At 48.1% G+C, this 14,426-nt stretch overlaps 1 protein-coding gene across 3 annotated transcripts in view; it reads left to right on the forward strand.

The window, feature by feature from the left end:
* Positions 1–14,368, forward strand: part of LOC138569514 (uncharacterized) — a 653,579-nt gene extending 639,211 nt beyond the window's left edge. For all 3 annotated transcript variants that reach the window (XM_069647555.1, XM_069647556.1, XM_069647557.1), the window contains one exon: positions 11,657–14,368. In XM_069647555.1, the coding sequence (XP_069503656.1) occupies positions 11,657–11,740 (84 nt within the window). In that variant the 3' untranslated portion in view covers positions 11,741–14,368. The remainder of the gene's footprint in view (positions 1–11,656) is intronic.
* The last annotated feature ends 58 nt before the right edge of the window (positions 14,369–14,426 follow it).

The following is a 14,426-nucleotide window of genomic DNA, read 5'->3' on the forward strand; positions in this document are numbered from 1 at the left end:
CATCACACCAGGACACAGACCTGGACGATGGAACCACCAACAAATGTTGCCCTGAAGACCGTAAGCAACGGTCTGGATGGTAAGCAGTGATATTTGATGAAAGGTATGTAGGGGCAGTTCCTTGTAGACACTTACAGATCAGACAGAGGACCTTAAACAGAACTCTCGGCTGCACCGGTAACCAGTGAAGATTTCTACGAAACTGAGAAATATGTGTACTTCTGGGTAACGAGTAGAGCAGCCTAACAGCTGCATTTTGAGTGACCTCCAGATGCTGAATTTGGCCTTTTGGGACTCTTATTAGAAGGGCATTACAATAGTCTAGTCTAGAATGTACTAATGTGCTAACAATCAACGGGCGCTCTTTCTCTGAGACAAGAGGCAGCAAGGGTTTCAAAAATCTTGAGATGATAATACACAGATTTAACATTTTCATTTACCTGTAGATTACTACCCAGATTCGCCTGCCAAATGCACCCAAGGTACTTTACCTTGGATGCAAAAGTTGCTGGAACCCCGAAAAGTGCAGGTCAGGACATATGCTGAGAGAGTTTTTTTTAAAAAAACTTTTATTTTTAGTTGGCAGAGGCATAAAGCATATACATACATCAGAGCAGTCAAGGCATTAGGTACATGCATGAGTGAATACAGGGGTATACAGAAACAATAGAACGACAGCATGGGGGGATGACATATCGCGGGGCAACAGGTTCCTGAGCTGGGGGGAATCGTCTACTGTGGAAGTATCATCTAAGCCATTCAACTAACTGTTGAAGGCAGACCATATGTTTTTGGGGCGGAAGCGAGCTGGGATCAACTCTTCTTCACAGTTTCGGGACCACGTGAGCAGATTTAACCATTTCTGGAATGAAGGGGGGGGGGACTCTTCCAGTTCTGTAAAACACATTTTTTAGCCACTATGCAGCCAATATTCAGGAACTTAGCCATGCTCTTAGCCCCCTCAGTCTGCCATATCCCAAACAGAACTCCCAACGGGTCAGTGTCAACCACAGAGCCAGTGATTTCAGATAGCGTTTCCAATACCCTGCCCCAGAATGCAGTCAGGCCCGGGCAGTTCCAGAACATGTGCAAATGGTCAGCTCCCTCCGCGCCGCAGCGAGGACAAGGTCGTGGGTCAGCACGTGCAAAGCTGGAGATCCAGCGTGGGGTGTAGAACAGCCTGTTTAATAACTTGTACTGTATGGTTCGATAGCGGAGTTTAAGGAAACCCTATTGGTATGAGAACACATCTTCTCCCATAGGTGGTCGGTGAGCTCCAACTCCAGCTCAGCCGCCCAGTCATCTCGGGCCTTGGAGGGCCGGGGGGGCAGTGGTCAGTAAGTGCTTGTACATTGAAGAAACCTCCCCACGAGCGCCACCCGAGTTGGCGATGTAGGCAATCCCAAGGGAGTCCGGGGGTTCATTGGTGAAGTCTGGCCATGCATCTCTGAAGGCGGCGCAGAGTCTATAGAACTGCAAGGTTTCCAGTGCGGAGCCCGAGTGGCCCGGCCTCCACGTTTGTGGCATTATAAACTGTCCTTCAGGGTAGAAGTCAGTTAGGGCGTGATATCCCAGGTCCTCCCAGTGTCGTGCCAGTGCTGTGTCGAATGTGGGTTCCAGCCCGGGAAATCGCCAGGCGGGAAGCCATTTGTAGAATGGCCATTGTTCGGTGCAGGTCTCGAATATCCGGCCCCAGGCTTGCACCGTGGCATGGACCGGATCGGTGGGTGAATCAGGTTCGTACTGCTGGTGTTGAATTAAAGACATTGAGCCTCATTATGACCCGGGCGGTAAGGGATTACCGGTACCGGTAAGGGCACCGGTACCGGTAATCCCTTACCACCCTACTACGAGTTCCCTTTGCGGGTCTACCCGGCATTAAGGACAGGACCCGCAAAGGGACCTTAGAGCTAATAACGGTACCGCAATTTGCAGTACCATTATTAGCGCCTTCCCCATTCCCATTGAGCCCTATGGGGGCTCAAATGAGAATGTGGAAGGGCCCTGGTGAATGGGGAATTACCGCCCCGCCAACCTTGCAATGGGGCGGTAATACTTCCATTCACCAGGGCGGAGTCGGTGAGGTTTTGGAGGCAGCCATGGTGCTAATAGCGCCATGGTTACCTCCAACCTCGTAATGACTCCCATTGTGTTGGTGCCCGTTGCTGCCAGTGTTTCCAGCTTGACATGGGGACGAGGTGGGGGCCCGGGATACCAATAAGTGGCGAACTGCACCTGTGCTGCGATCCAGTACCGTAGCATATCGGGGGCGGTGAATCCCCCTCTATCATAGGGGAGTGTCATGCCTGACCATTTTTTACGCACGGCGCCAGAGTGCCATAGGAATTGGGCATACAGCTTATGTAAGTTTGTGAAGTATATCTTTCCGGGCCAGATAGGGACATTGCTAAATATGTACAGTAATTTGGGGAGCAAAATCATCTTCACCAGTGAGAGTCTCCCGGCTAGTGAAAGTGGAAGGGTGCGCCAGCGCGTCATCTTGGCTTCAGCTTGCTGTGCCGCAGCCAGGTAGTTGTCTGCCAATAATGTGTCTTTGGTCAGGGACACCTGGACTCCCAAATATTTGATCCCATCAGGGGGCCAGCGGAGCGGGTACTCAGTGGCAGGTTGTAGCGTGGAGCTGGTGAGGAGGAAGATTTCGGATTTAGTATAGTTTATAGTGAACCCAGAATGTGTGCCTATACGGGTAATATCGCGCAAGATTGGGTCAAGGTGAACAGCCGGGTCTCTTATAAACAATACATCGTCAGCATAGAGCGAAATAATTTCAGGGGAGTCTTTCAGCCGTATACCTTTACGTGAGTGTCGCTCCCTTACATAGTCTGCCATTGGCTCTATTGCCAGGGCGAACAGGATCGGGGAGAACGGGTAGCTCTGCCGGGTACCTCTAAAAAGGGGGATCAAGCCCGACGTCTGGGAGTTGACACGGACCCTGGCCACCGGGGAGGTATACAGTAACTTAATGTATGCAATCATGTTAGGCCCTATGCCCATGGTTTCCAACACCAGCCACATGTATTTCCAGGACACCATGTCGAATGCCTTCTGGGCATCTAGTCTGACTGCGACTGCACTCGCCCCCTGGTCAATACGCGACATAACATTGAGCAACCTTCTAATGCTATGGGATGTGGACCTCCCAGGCATGAAGCCTGATTGTTCATCATGGACCATATATGACATGACCGGGAGGAAGCGATTGGCAATCCAGTTTAGCGAAAATTTTAGTGTCCAAATTATTAACGAGAGGAGCCTGTATGATCCGCACTCATCATTGGGCTTACAGGGTTTAAGTAAAACCGTTATAACGGCCTCACGCAGTTTTGGGGGAAGGGACCCTAGCCAGAGTGACTCATTCATACTTCAAGTAGTTGGTAATATTCTGCAGTCAGCCCGTCGGGGCCCGGTGCCTTACCCTTAGGGAACTTAAATATGGCCTCAACTATTTCATCTAGTTGGAAGGGGGAGGCCAGTTGGTCTCTGGCTGTGGGGGAGATACAAGTTGTGGGAATCTGCTCGAGGAGGTCTCGCATAAAGGATTCGCTGTGTTCGGGGGGCTGAGAGTATAGTTCTGAATAGAAGTCCGTGAAGACTTCCAGGATCTGCTGATCGGACCGCCGAGCTGTTCCCTGGCTGTCCTTAACACAAGTGATCTGAGTTTGGCCCCACTCACCCCCAGCCAGGGTGGCCAGTGTTTTCCCGGGCCTATCACCCTCCCCATATTTCCACGCAGCCTGTGGGCAGCTAAAGTGTTGCACCTCCCTAGTGGCTTGCTCATTAAAGAATTGGAGTTCTTTGCTAATTTGGAGAAGAGTGACAGGGTCAACTGACGACAGGTGAGCCCTCTCTAGTTCACGCAGTTTGGTTTCGGAGCGGCCAAGGGCTGCTCTTATAGTCTTAAGGACTCCTGCCTCCCTGGATACAGACATTCCCCTGATAAAAGCTTTGAGAGCGTCCCATCGTACTCCCAGGGCCGTGGACTGGGGTGTATTGAGCTCAAAATAGGACTGAATGTCGGCAAGAATGTCCGCCTTGAACACTATGTCCTGTAGTGCAGAAGACTTGAACCTCCAAGTATTGATGGTGGGGGGAGGTACTCCCAGTTCCAGGGACATCAAGATCGGTGAATGGTCCGACAGGGTGCGAGCCAGAATTTGTGTTTCCACCACTCTCCCCAGCATTGCGCTTGACAGAAGGAACATGTCAATTCTGGACGAGCTATCGTGCACTGAGGAGTAGTGAGTGTACTCGCGTGTTTGTGGATGTAGTACCCGCCATACATCTTGGAAGTCGAGTATGTACTGTGTGCTAGGAGTCTTCTGGCTGCGCCGAATAGTGGTCTGGGAGCTGTGCCTGTTCTGTCCAGTGTAATGTCTAAAATGAAGTTCATATCCCGTCCCCCAGATAATATGCACCCCCACATAGCCCAGTGATATAGATACCACCTGGTCGACAAAGTCGGGGGAGTCCACATTAGGGCCATAGGTGTTTACTAACAAATATTCTCTGGTAGCTATTGTGCAGTACAATATGATATATCTTCCCTCTAGATCTATATAGCTCTTGTGGAGTAAATACTTAAGTGATTCATGAATCATCGTCAGTATCCCTCAGGCTCGGATCGAGTAGGAGGTGGAATATCTGTGGGGACCCCATGATGGTGCCATGCATTTGGTCAGGGGGCCCGTGGAATGTGTTTCCTGTAACAGTAGTATTTTGCATCCATGTCTATTGGCGTAGGTCATGATTTTACGCGCCTTGGTGTAATTACTTAAGCCCCGGATGTTCCAGGACATCACTGTAGCAGGCATTGTAAGAGTCTAAGGAACATCCCACCACTGTCACCGAAGTTTACAAATAGGGCATAGCAAGCCCCAAAGTGGGCGCCCCGATGTCGTGTGGTCTGTCTGTCTGCTCTGCCTTTTACAATAACGTTTTCCAAAACCCCAACCTTACCTCCCCCCACCCTCACTGCCCTCCCCCAACTTGCAGTGTATATCCCCCCCACCCCCAAGTGCAGGTGTCACCAATTAAATCGGCACTCCCAGAGAAGTAGAGGTCAAAGGGCAACATCCAACGGGGATATGCCCCTACCATGGCCCAACCAGGGCCAACCAGCAGTAACACCCAATCAAACATGAACATTGCAATTGCAGTGAGGTGTGCTGTTGCTATGTGGACGGACGTTTGAACATCATATAGGACAGCGAGAGCTGTCGAAGACAGGTTCTGCGGTAAACGGATCCTATGTCAGGCCCCAAAGTCAGTAGGCTATTGGAAACAGGATGGTAGTGAGGAGGTAACTAGGGCTCATGGCCAGCTCCACACCCTGAAAGGGAAATGGAGATCAATGTCCAAAGTACAAAGGGTAAGCCTGAAGCCGGGTGCTTGTAGAAGGGGCTGAGTTAGCTGAGTTTGCAGTACATTATTGCCATTGACACATTCAAAGTGAAGGATTACTAGACGGGTTAGGCCGCATTAGGGTACGATACGCTAGGTCAATCCTCGCTGGCGCGGCAACCAGTTGGATCATGAAGAGGAATGTGCGCCTCATGGAATTTCACTGCCTTGTCGGGAACAGTAAAAAAGTACAATTTGCCATTGTGTGTAATTTTGAGTCGTGCGGGAACAGGATGGCGTACACATCGTTCCCTAAGCAATTTCTTGACCCAGAGGAATTGACGTCTCTCCTGTTATACCGCTATTGAAAAATCTGGGAAAATCCTGATGGTGTTGGCCTCGAGGCATAGGTCTCCCTTCTCACGCGCCAGGTGGAGAATGAGGTCTCTGTCCTGGTAATTTAGAATCCTGGCGATGATGGGCCTGGGGATGTCGCCTGGTTTGGGGCGTGGTGACAAAGCTCGATGGGCACGTTCGACTGTGAAGTAGGGCAAGAGAGCTGGGTTGCCGAGCAGGTCTCTGAGCAAGGTTTCAACGGCGTCCTCCAATGCGCCCTTTCAGGGTGTTTTTGGGGACCCCAATAATACGCAGGTTGTTTCTGCGAGAGCGAGATTCCAAGTCATCGCACTTTGCTTTCACACTCTTCACGTCGCGCGACAAGGAGGCAACTGTGTTCTGCAGCACCTGAATATCATCTTCATTCGTTGATATTCTACTTTCAGTGTCAGTTATTCTGGTAGCCGCTTGGTCCACTCGTGTTTTTAGGGAGGCCACATTGGCATTGATGTCATCTAACTTCTCATGGAAGGAGGTGAAATTTTCGGCCATAGATTCCATAAGTGTAGTCAAATCGGGGGCCATTGCACAGGGGTGAGGGTCAGGCTCAGGTTCCTCCTGCAGGGATGATGTGTGACCAGCCTCTGTCCTCGGGACAGTCTTAGTAAATTCGTCCATGGCTCCCCCCTTCGAGGCCCCTCTAGATCTGTTGGACATTGCCGGTACAGTCCCGGGTGAGGCAGGGGCTCACAGTTGCAGCAAATGGGGGAGGGCGGATGGCCAAGGGATCAAGGCAATGGCAGGCACCGGGCACTACACTTGTGGCGGTGGTGTGGACAGACTATGGTAGCAATGGAGGCAGGGAGACCGCAGCCAGATAGAGAGCGTGGGGCCAAGAGGGGGCCAAGAGGGGGAGGCTGCCAATCCACAAAGGCGAGTATCCAACTGACAAAAATGTAGCAGTTGATGCCTAGGGGTTCACTCCTCTGTTAGGTTGGGGGGCACTGTGTAAGTTCAGTTTGTCAGTCCTCGCTCCCCCCCGGAGCCCCGACGCCTCCAATAGAAGGGGGGGAATGTAGGCCAAGCGCACCACTAGCCCAAGGGTTCTTCAACTGCGAGCCATCCGCGTAAGGGGGGGCTATGGTGCAGACCGGGGCCCCAGTGATGGGGAATGGAGAGGTGTCCAGAGTCCCTGCAAGCCCACTAGGGGGCTGACAGTCAGGGTATGGTGCCCCACTCCAGGGTGGGGTGAGAAGTTCCGGGCTCCAAGGAGCAGCAAGGCGAGTGCTCCGGCGCTGGTAGTGAGGGAGGGAGCTGGGGCGCGCTCCAGCGCAGGCACCTGCGGCGGCTGCCCGCGCAACGGCACGCTCCAAGGGGGGGCTGCCGCAGACGATGGCGGGATCCCGCCTCAAGTAGTTAGTCGCAGGCCGTGCAGCAGGAGCCCTCAGGAGGAGGGCAGGACACAAGGGCATCACACTCAGCGTTCCACTGCCCGCTGCAGGCGAGAGGAGCCAGAGAGGAGGAGGCGAGAGCCGGGCGTGCGCAGAGGCCCCTGCAGGCCAACAGGCAGCTGGCGCAAGAGTCCGTTAACTGGTCTCCAGGGACCGATTCGGACCGGGATTGTCAGGGAGCAGGCAGGAGGGATAGAGGAACAGCTCCGCAAAGTGTGGGGTTGCAGGGCTGAAGAAGACCACAGCTGTGGGTGGATTTTGGCCGGAGCCACACGGAGCTCCAAAGCTAAGCAGCCATCTTGGGCTGCTCAACAGCGTCGCCCTATGCTGAGAGAGTTTACTAAATTTCAACTTAGTCCCAAATATTATAATCTCTGGTTTAGCTAGGTTAAGTTGAAGTTTATTAGTCAGCATCCAATTTTTTTATTTTACTGGCACAAGCTACCAATCTGTCTATAGCTTCCTCTGGTTCTCTTAATCAGACATAAATCTATCTGTGTATCATCTGCATACGGATAATAGCGCAGATTAAATTCAGAAAAGATGTCCAAAGCAGACGTATGTAGATATTAATTATTAAATAACAGTGGAGAGAAAGAGAGGAGCCCTGAGGCACTTCACATTTCACTGGTAGCGGGTCAGAGCTGAAAGGCCCCAATTTAACTTGAGTTTGCTTAGTCAAAAAGCATGTGAACCATTTCAATGATTCATCAGACACATGAGCTACTCTAGAAAGTCTAAAAGTTAAAATCTCAAAGTTTACTGTATCGAAGGCAGCCGATAGGTCCAGCATGACTTACATGCTGATATCACCCTCATCGGCCACCTTCAATATGTCATCCCAAACAGACAAAAGAGCTGTTTCAGTCCCATATCCGGCCCTGAATCCTGATTGGTACAAATCCAATATCTCCTGATCTTCCAGAAAATCTTGCAGTTGTACCGTAACGATTTGTTCAAGGATTTTCAACGGCGAGGATAGGCCTGCAATCAGGTGATAATTAGAGCGAGCCTTGTAATCCAGTGTATTTTTCTTCAGGAGTGGTGTAAGGAATTATTTTTTTTTGCTCAGTTGGAAAAATCCCCTGGGTTAATGAGGCATTTAGGACAGATTGGAGCAGTTCGATAATAGCTGCTACATGCCTCTTGGCTAAGTATGCAGGGATAGCATCATAATTGTGATTAGTGGGCTTCAATTGAGACATGAGACTGGAGACTGTTTCCAGATCTACTGGGCTGAGAGTAAACTCTGGGCCCATCTGAACATGCCTATCAGTTTTATTCCCATTTGACATAGTCTCTTGCTGAATTGGGTATTAAATTCATTTGCTAGGGGCAGAGATGGAGAAACATGTGAGATTGTACATGGTGGAGACACAATGTTTTTTGTAGTTGTAAATAGTGCTTTTGGCCTATTTTGCGCCAAGTCAGTCTGCTTTTGAATACACGAGGCTTTGTCTAGAGCAATGGACTTCTTGTAGTCCCCCAGAGCTGTTTTGGCATCTAAACAATGTGCAGATGACCTAGTCTTCAACCATAACTTCTCTTTCCGGCGATACTCTCTCTTTAAAATTTTCAATGATTCCCTATACCACTGGTTATTCCTTCTCCTGGGTTTGTATTACTTATTATGGGGGAAAAGGTGTCACAATTTTTCCGAAGACAGGACATAAGATTCTGAAAAGCCTCTGGGCATTTCAGGTCAGCCAGGGGCACAATTAGTCCATCCAGGAGTTGAGCCCATGTGATAGCATACATTTTCTTTTCGTTGCAAGACAATTGGCTATTGCCAGATTTCCTATCATCAAATAGCGTTTTTTTCCCATGGAATGATAAACTTCACCACATAGTGATCATACCATGTAACTGGTATATTGTCCTGATGGCACACCTGTTTCCCTCTGAACATAACAATGTCTAGACAGTTGCCACCTACATGGGATGCCATTTCAGTTAGTAGCATAAATTCATGGGAATGCATGGTATCAAACTGGATATAATCCAGATTATCCAGATCGTTACACCATATAATAAAATCACCTAAGATAATTACATTCTGATGGTATAGTGCTTCTGTTCCCAAATATACTTCAAGATCATGAAGAAAGAGGCTGGCATAGCCAGGGGGTCGATAACAAAGAATTAAATGGTAAGATTCATTGTGAGATTTAAACAAAGTACAGGTAAGAACTTCAGAGTTCCTATTCCAGGATAAGGTTTGAAAATTACGTAGGTCCAAGAAGGACCTCGAAATAATAGCCACTCCTCCACCCCTCAAAAGCTATCTATTTGCCCACTTGATCTGGTGATTATCTGGAAATAACGTATAAAAATGCACAACAAAGGTGGATTTAAACTAGGATTCAGTTATAGATAAAATGTCCAATTTCAATGACAAAAGAAGATCATTAAGAGCAATGGCATTCTTTATAGCGGACCTGCAAAAATGGCAAGCATTGTTCAGCTGGAGCAGGGTGGCTGTTTGAAATGCCTAGCTGTCTAATTTTGTTCAGCGCCCTAAGGGTTAATGTACCCTCTTTACTATACTGTAATTCCTGCAGTAACCCTAATGGATACCGCAACATTGTACACTCCATGCCACACCAGGTAGGTGCGCTCAATACTAATTCAAAATAGGTCCAACCTCACAATAGACTGGCAGTCAGCAGCACGCCACGTCAACTGTCAAACAGCCCCGAGTAGGCCTTAACAGGCTTTGTGAGTCTTTTAAGCCTGCAGCATGGGGAAATGACGCTGCCGCAGGTGACTGATACCGGCAAGCCAGTGTTTGAAGTCAGAAGGACTCCCAATAGTTGTGCAGACTAAAAATGCACCCCCAATCAGTCGATGTACACAGAAGATTAAATATCAGAGTAAAAAACAGATCTACTACAATTTATAAAACTTTTAAAATGAAATTCTTCAATCACTGTGACATGATACAACTAGCTTCTCGTCAAGATAACGTAGTTCAAAGCCGCGTGTTGCACTGTAAATGAACAGCCATGATCCGTGACACCTACTGCAGAGCCCTGAGCACGTTTATAGTTCTCTTGAATAACCGATTTATCAAGTAAATGGTTTGATTGGTTATTTTGTGGTCTTTCACTACTCCCTAAATGAGGTTGCTTATTCCCCTCTAATAAGCCTTATCAGTTGTGCCCTATTTCTATTATTTCCCTGTGGACAATTTGGGATAATTATTCTTGGTGTGGTGGATGAAGGTTTAAATGATCTATTTGCCATCTTGGAGTCAGGTGGAAACGAAGCGTCAGCAGTGCAGCTCTGCAGCAAGGGCTGCGTCTTCCCGTGGACTCTGTGCACGACTGAAGCGATTTGGGGACAAGGGTAGTTTGGTCAGTCAAAGATCATGAGTCGGTACAAGAGGGTCTGTGCTTGCCAGGGGGAGCGATACAGTTAGAATCATCACCTACTTTTTCCAATCAGTTTTCTTTACAAAGGGAAGGCTGCACATAACAAGTCATTGAAGCGAAAATCTCTCTGGCCAGTGGGGAAAAGGGCTCACTTTCTCTGAAGCACATAAAGCTGTGGATGGGCTGTACATGCATTGATATTACACAAGAGGTACTAAGATAGGAGGAGGGGCTCTGGTAAATCCCCCAACATGCCTTCTTCTAGGTAGCACATAACAGTGGGTTGGCATCCCTGATTCTCAGAGGCTCTGGCAGATCAGAAGTGGGGCTCAATGCCCCCCTTCCCCGGTGGTGCATTCCCCTTCTTGGTGTTCTGGGTGCTCTCTGTGCTTCTTTTTCCCAATTCTCATTATCACCCTAGGCGGGGGCGTCAGCCAATTAGTGAGCTCTGACCGTGGGCTGAATTCTGTGGTGTAAGCCCATGTTCCGATCTCCCCCGTGGCTGTCTGCTCTTCACCCTGTGCCGTCCTTGCTACCTCAAACGAGCCCCATACCGCCTTTAGCACCCACGAGTAACTACATTTGGGTGCTTAAGGCGATGTTAAAAATTGTTTTAAGGAAAAACCTACCTTCACTGAGTCCTGTGATGCTGCGTCGGGAACAGGAGTCCCTCTTTAGTGTTGATTCAGAATAAAAAATGTAATATCGCCTTTATCACCCACATGTAATTACTTGTGGGTGCTAAAGTCGATATGCCCCGAGGCGGAGGGCGACCCCCTCGGTAATGGCACTGTTGCCCGTATTAAGAGACTCTTGTTTGGCTTGGGCCCTTAACCTGAGAAGCAGGCCATTATCGAGAGGGGTGGCCCGCCACCTTGGATCATATCGCCTCAGTGTGCACTACAGTGTGATTGCCTGCTCACCGATGGTCACCAATACGGTCTCACATTTTGACCTGAGCCGACATGAGAAAAGCATTTCAAGAAGCATCATAAGAAAATAGTATGTTCAGGCTCCCCACTTACCTTTAACCTCCCACTTCTCTCAGGAGTTTCCAACACACAAGTAAACTGAATGTGCTCCTGGCCAAGTTTATCACTGAGAATTTTTTCTCCTTTTTCTCCCACTCCACAGATCAAGATTTCTGAAGCGAAAGTGGGAAAGCTGTTTAACCTGATGTTGGAGATGGGCCGAGAAGACTTGGCTGCCATACTGTAATCTGGGGGTCCTCCTCGCTATTTAACATCAGAATTCCTGTGAATTGCAGATTGCACAAATGCCCCACTGAACAGAACTCTACACCGAAGCTCAGAAAGTCTACCTTTGTGGTGTCTTACCACTGCCTAAACTCCAGCCCATCTCTGTTACTAAGAACTCTTTGTTGTAGTTTAGCCAGCCCTTGTTTTGATTATAAAAGACACTGCAATGGATAACTGAGGCTCGACATCGCTGATATTGGCTGTCCGCCCATGCTTGTACATTCTTCTTGGCATAAGTTCTGGACCAACAAGAGAGACACACCTGGCTCTCCAATCGGAAGATGAAAAATGAGGGCGTTATAGAATCCTGGAATGCTCTAACTTTTCTGACATGGTCCATATCTTTGCTAGCCATTTTAAATACATATTATCAAACTGTTGTAACTAGTGGTAGGCAAGTGTCTCACTCCAAACAAGTATTTACATATCTTGCAAAAACTTTATTTATTTATGATAAAATAATAGTACAAGAAAGATTGAGGTACCCTAACGTTTTATGGCCATGACATGTGCAAAGGTGGTAGATAAAGCAGATGGAGGATGTCATAGCTCTTTCTGTTGGGCACTGTTGTGGCTTGGGCCCTGACGTCTGTCAGTCATTAAGTGATGGGCCAACCTATGTCCGCTTGGGGGAGTTGGAGATAAATGTGTCATATCACCAACTCTGCCCCTTCCCACCCAACCCCGTCAAAATGTATCTATAGGGAATTGAATTGGATTCAGGTGAATCGTGCTCTATTTCTCTAAAGTTACTGAGGTACATATTAATGAGCAATTGATTCAGAGTCCTCCAGATAGGTTTATAGATATGTTTAATTCTAGATTGACAGTTATCTCATACGAAAATACCGCAAAGCTATTCTTGACATTCACCCAATGCTGACGCACACAAATGTTCACATTTAAGATGCACCTGAAATAGGGTTCATCCAAACTACTCCCGTTGCCTCCTCTACACAACCTCAATGATCTGTACCAGCTTCGGCAGACATTTTATGGAATCACCATTGAAACTAGTAGGAGGATGACCTTGAGAACGACCAAGGTCGAAACACTTGTTGGCTGACCTTATCAAGAATTAAACATATCCATTAACCTATCTGGAGGACTCTGAATCAATTGCTCATTAATATGTAGCTCAGTAAATTTGGAGAAATAGAGCGCGCTTCACCTGAATCCAATTCAATGTTTGCTATAAATCCTTCAACGCTCCAGTTGGGTGGTCTTTGTGGAGTGGTGGACGAATCCTACAACCATCAAAGCAACATCAGTGGTTAATAGCGCACTGGGACAATTCTCGAACCCACAAGCTTTAATACTTTATGTATTAATAGGGGGCATGTAAACAGTCTGTGCAAGTAAGTTGACGCCTACAGCTTTATGGCAATCTATACTTATTAACATGCCCGCCATGAGCTCAAGGTTTATTCACAAACGAAGAGTAGCTATACATATACAGTGGGCCATTGTGACTGGTGGAGCCAGAATACATACCGGTACATAGAAAGCACAAGAAGCAAATGATGCATATTTACCACTTGCCGTACGTTTTTTGTGCCACATGCAGTGGCTAGCCCAATTAATAATGGGATGTTTTAAAAATAGGGGGTATTTAAAATGCAACACGTTTTCACTGTTGCCACCATGTTCACACTGGGGATCATAATGTGTCTACCTAACCCTCTCGGCCACCTTAGCTATGTGTCATCAGTTACCTCACTGTTCCACTATTGCAATGCCACTTCGCCATGGGCCCACTCCACTCTCCATCATACCTTTGTGATGCAGATTCTGTTCTAAACACAATGTTCCTTTCTCTATAAATAAATACAAATACAACCTACACATAACCCAGACACACAGTACATTAGCTGCTGTGTTATGTGGCACAAGAGCCCCATTGTTTATCAAAATGAATTAACCCAACCCCCAGCTATGTGTTCCAATCACAGTGCACTTAAGCACCTAGGCTCTCATTGCAAGGATTGATTCGGCCTCATTAGAGGTTTGCTGGTCCGGGAACAAGGGTGCCAGTGAGCTTACTGGAACCCTTGTTTCCGGACCGGAAAGTAGGAGTCTGCCTGCCAGAGCCGCTGAGCTAGACAGGTCTGACCCTCCTGGGCGCAGTGGCCACGGTAGGCAGACCGGTCACAGAAGCGCCGGCACCATTAGCAACAGTACCGGCGCTTCCGAGTCTCCACTGCCATGGGAATGGGGACTTACATTTTACCGGCGCCAGACTTCCCGGGCCGCCGGACTTGGAATCTCCCAGTGGCACCGGGAAGTCAGGCACTGGTAAAAGTTTACAAGTCCGGTGGCAACCCACCAGTAGCACCAGCAGGATTACCGCCGGACTTGTAATGAGGCCGATTGTCACAATGAATGGACCCTGTCTGGTCTGCTAACGATATTCCCTCAGGACCTTTACACAGCGAGAGGGGCCTTCTGGTAGCAGGTACAATGTCTGTTTCCCATTACAGAAAATGGTTCACTCCCAGTCACTGTTTTTATATTTGTAAATATTAGGATAAGAATCCATATTTACCATAGTTTAAAGAAAATTTCAATAAAGAGTTTGAACATATTATTTAAGAGTCTGTGTGGATGAAAAATGTTTTGGATGCATGGGTCGGTTGAGCACAATG

This window comes from Ambystoma mexicanum, chromosome 2q (assembly GCF_040938575.1).
Source record: "Ambystoma mexicanum isolate Mex_15411 chromosome 2q, UKY_AmexF1_1, whole genome shotgun sequence".
NCBI lineage: Eukaryota > Metazoa > Chordata > Amphibia > Caudata > Ambystomatidae > Ambystoma > Ambystoma mexicanum.